This window comes from Triticum dicoccoides, chromosome 7A (genome assembly GCF_002162155.2).
Source record: "Triticum dicoccoides isolate Atlit2015 ecotype Zavitan chromosome 7A, WEW_v2.0, whole genome shotgun sequence".
In the NCBI taxonomy this organism is placed as follows: domain Eukaryota; kingdom Viridiplantae; phylum Streptophyta; class Magnoliopsida; order Poales; family Poaceae; genus Triticum; species Triticum dicoccoides.
In genome coordinates this window covers 516,782,439-516,786,389 of record NC_041392.1, presented here as the reverse complement: position 1 = coordinate 516,786,389, position 3,951 = coordinate 516,782,439, and the positions used below count along the sequence as shown (strand labels likewise).

Below are 3,951 nucleotides of genomic sequence, written 5' to 3'. Positions count from 1 at the left end.
GTACTTACCAAATCAAAATCATCATGCATTATTGTCATCACCTTCCGCGATCCCAGTAGCTCCTTGCATAGCACGGTCTTGATGTGAAATGCCACGCAAGTGAAGACATATTCACACGAGCAAGCAATCGAGCCGCGACAAGAACCGGTCGTCAACAAAGCCGCCGAACTGCGAAGGTCACCGTCACACATTTGTGACGGAGACTGAGGGAGGAAGGCAAGAAACCGCGAAAGTCCCAACTCAGGACGCTTCGACAATCCCGCACTATCCTCATGCTCGGTTGCCCTCGTCCGTGGCGGCAGGATCAGCCGGCAAAACGAAGTTGCTATCGAGATTATTGATCGCCCACGTGGTCCTCTGCTACGCGCGTCGGATCTCGCCGATAACGCCATTTTTCCTCAACGAATCCACATCATCTACCCCTCGTGATCTGCTTCCCACCGAGCGATCTTTGTTTCCCGATCCATCCATTGACCTTCGAGTCACCAGCTGCCTCTCTACAAGAGAGCCGACACGTATACAACTGGCGAGGGCGCGCCACCACCACCCTCCGCCCCCCGCGCTGAATTCCCTCCACCCACCACACCCAACTCCGACCGACCGACCGATCTGCAGACGTAATTCGGATAACCTAACCTTAAAGAACAGCATACACGTCACCGTCACTTCGTAAACAGCCGGCCGATCGATCATGGCTTCCTCCCTTAGCCGCTCCGCCTCCCACGGCTCCCCCGCCGCCGCCTCGCCGACGCCCACGCCGAGCTTGCTGCGCCGCTTCAGCCCCGACTTCTGCGCCCTCGCTGCCCTCCGGCCGATCAGGCCGGCCGCCTCCAGCGCCAAATCCCCAAGAGACGCCACGACCTCCACTGAGCAGGAGCAGCAGCTCGCCGCCCCGTGCCGTGGCGCCTGCGAGGAGCCGCCGCCGTCGCCGTCAGCATCCTCGACGATGGATGCGCCGGATTCCGCGGCGCTGCGCGTGGGGATCATCGGGTTCGGCAACTTCGGGCAGTTCATCGCCGGGGGCATCCAGCGGCAGGGCCATGCCGTGCTGGCCACCTCCAGATCCGACTGCTCCGACTACTGCGCCGCCCACGGGATTCGCTTCTTCAGGTGACCAACCATGCCAGTCCACCAACCTATCTTTCCTCGATTCATCGGCTGGGATGCAATCGCAAGTGGATCGATCATGCTGTGAAATGCTGACAACAACAGAAGCCTGGAGGCGCTGTGCGAGGAGCAGCCGGACGTGCTGCTGGTTTGCAGCTCCATCCTCTCCACCGAGTCCGTCGTCCGCGCCATCCCCCTCGCCAAACTCCGCCCCGACACCATCGTCGCCGACGTGCTCTCTGTAAAGCAGTTCCCCCGCAACCTCCTCCTCGAGGTACGTACAGATACGAACCTTCAAGCCAAGCCGTACTCGCCATTGATGATCACACTAGTGCCACTACTATTTCTTCTCAAAGCAGCTGTCTCTGGTTGAAATCTCAAAGCAGTGACGTTGAGTTAATGCAGTTTCGGGATCCTGCCAAACATACGGGACCAGCATACGTGTCACTGTACAAACTCTACCCGTGCAGCTGCATTAAGTTTACTCAAATACTACAAAAAATCTGACGTCAAATTTTTAGGCATGGCAATTTATGTTGGCACGAGGATGGTAAATTTAGTTTGTGAGCATGCTATTTTTCTACTAGAAAAATAATCTAAGACGGGACGGATTTGCCGTGCTCGCCAGCTAAACCTGCCATCCTCGGTATGATTCGATTTACCATGCCTAGAAATACGATGTTCACTGAAGATTTAACTCCATGATTGGTCGGTACCATACCGTCAGATCCTACCGCCGGAGTTCGGCATCGTCTGCACACACCCCATGTTCGGGCCGGAGAGCGGAAAGCACGGCTGGAGCAATCTCCCCTTCGTCTACGACAAGGTTCGCGTCGCGGAGGAAGGCGCTCAGAAGGCCAAGTGCGACCGGTTCTTGAGCATCTTCGAGCAGGAGGTCGGGATTTCGGTTTCTTCTCCGCTCTCCAGGATGGTTAACCACAGGGATTACTTCCTGATCAGGACTGACGAAAGGCACGCAATCCTAACCGTTGCTTGCAGGGGTGTCGGATGGTGGAGATGTCGTGCGCGGAGCACGACCGCCACGCTGCGGGAAGCCAGTTCATCACGCACACCATTGGGAGGTGGGCAACAGATTATCCAATCTGAAACAGTCTTACCAGCGTAGGTTATGGTTGGCAGAGCCGAAGTGTTAACTGTTCATTTGTTGTGCGTGTGATGTAGGGTTTTGGCGCAGCTAAACCTCCAGTCCACACCGATCAACACCAAGGGCTACGAGACCCTTCTGCAACTGGTAAGCAGTGCAGAGTGAAATGCAAGAAAAATGACACTAGTACCCTTTTTGGTTCTTGAGAGCCTGTTGTTAACCGATCATATTTGCCGCCTTTTCGCAGACGGAGAACACGGTGAGCGACAGTTTTGATCTATACTACGGGCTCTTCATGTACAATGTGAACGCCACAGAGCAGGCAAGTTGTTGTACTCATATCACGCGCCGTCCTTTTCTTCTTCTGAAATAAATGTTAAAACGCCGTCTGAATCTCCAAAATATCATGTGCAGATGGACAAATTGGACAGGGCGTTTGAGAAGGTGAAGCAGATGCTGTACGGCAGGCTGCATGGTGTGCTGCGGAAGCAGATCGTAGAGAGGGTCCCCATGCCCGGAGCCCCGTTGTTGGGATCGAGAGAAGCCAAGGACAGCCCTGCTGCGAGCAGAGAAGAGATGAAGCACCTATCCCCTCGGGTTGCTGATGTACCCTCCCCTTGTCATACGTTTTCCCCGGTGGCTTTCAGCACCGTAAAATGTTAAATCTGTGTCTTTTCTCGCCGTTGTGATCTAAATGAAAAAACATGAAATTTGTTTTTCAGGGAAATTTTGGAGTAAGAGATAGATAAACAATTGATTTTTTAAAAATTACTTATTTCTGTTTTGGGATTTATTTTTCAATAGGACCTTCTTTTTTGGAGCGAACGATCGAATATTCTCCTATTGCTTCTTATTTTAACGGATTGTATTCCATATGGAATAAGAGAAAAAGAAAAGCATTCCACGACTTCCCGAGTGGCTGTTAAAATTAAAAAAAAGCTCTTCCTTGAATTTACTTTATTCTTATTTCATTTTCAAACTCCAACCAAAGTAGATTCAAATACAAGTCACTTCGAGTTCTGTCTTCTGCCTTTCCCTGTTTCATCTCGTAAAGTTCCATGCTTGCAGTTTGGTCAAGAAAGTTAGACCTAATCCTACAAACTGAGACAAGGATTAATTGCAAATTATGAAAGGATAGATTTGACATATAGAACTCTCTAAAACCACTAAGGCAGTAGATTTTCGATTGAGCTTCGTGTTTTAGATGGGCTTCAATTTTGATTCTGACAACGTACTGGAGCTATACCTCGCTCCTAATAATTTCTAATAGGTTCTCACCTCTCGCGTCCTCGTGTTTGGGCCGGCCCAGTAATCAGGTTTCACGTTCGCTCACTCAGATGGCTGCTCAGATCGCTCTGTAGCGACAAATGGCTGCTCAGAAGAACCAACATGTTCATGATATGCAATGACATGGCACGGCAAGGGCAAGACAAGCAATGACTACACATTAAGTTGCATATCAACGGAACTTCATGTTTCTGAAATGGTTCAATTCCGTTTAGTTACACAACAATATTAAATATTATTCAACATGACAAGGGGGTGAAGCGGAAGTAAACTACAGTATCTATCTAGTCTCTTTAAATGGGGTATAAAACCTATACATATAATTTCCTAAATTACCACATGACGATTAAATAGTTAATTACTGTTCTGTCCTAAGCAGTATTTTATTGTTGGTTAACAGGAAAATTAAGTGCACCATTGCAATCAACACATTTTTCTGGTCCAATTATATA

At 50.0% G+C, this 3,951-nt stretch overlaps 1 protein-coding gene across 1 annotated transcript; it reads left to right on the top strand.

The window, feature by feature from the left end:
* The first annotated feature begins 542 nt into the window (after nt 1–542).
* LOC119333642 (arogenate dehydrogenase 2, chloroplastic-like) lies at nt 543–3,037 on the top strand. The gene is made up of 7 exons (XM_037606475.1): nt 543–1,110; nt 1,213–1,381; nt 1,835–2,002; nt 2,107–2,189; nt 2,290–2,359; nt 2,460–2,534; nt 2,627–3,037. The coding sequence occupies exons 1-7, from the start codon at nt 692–694 to the stop codon at nt 2,873–2,875; spliced, it is 1,233 nt and encodes a 410-aa protein (XP_037462372.1). The 5' UTR covers nt 543–691; the 3' UTR covers nt 2,876–3,037.
* Nucleotides 3,038–3,951: the final 914 nt, after the last annotated feature.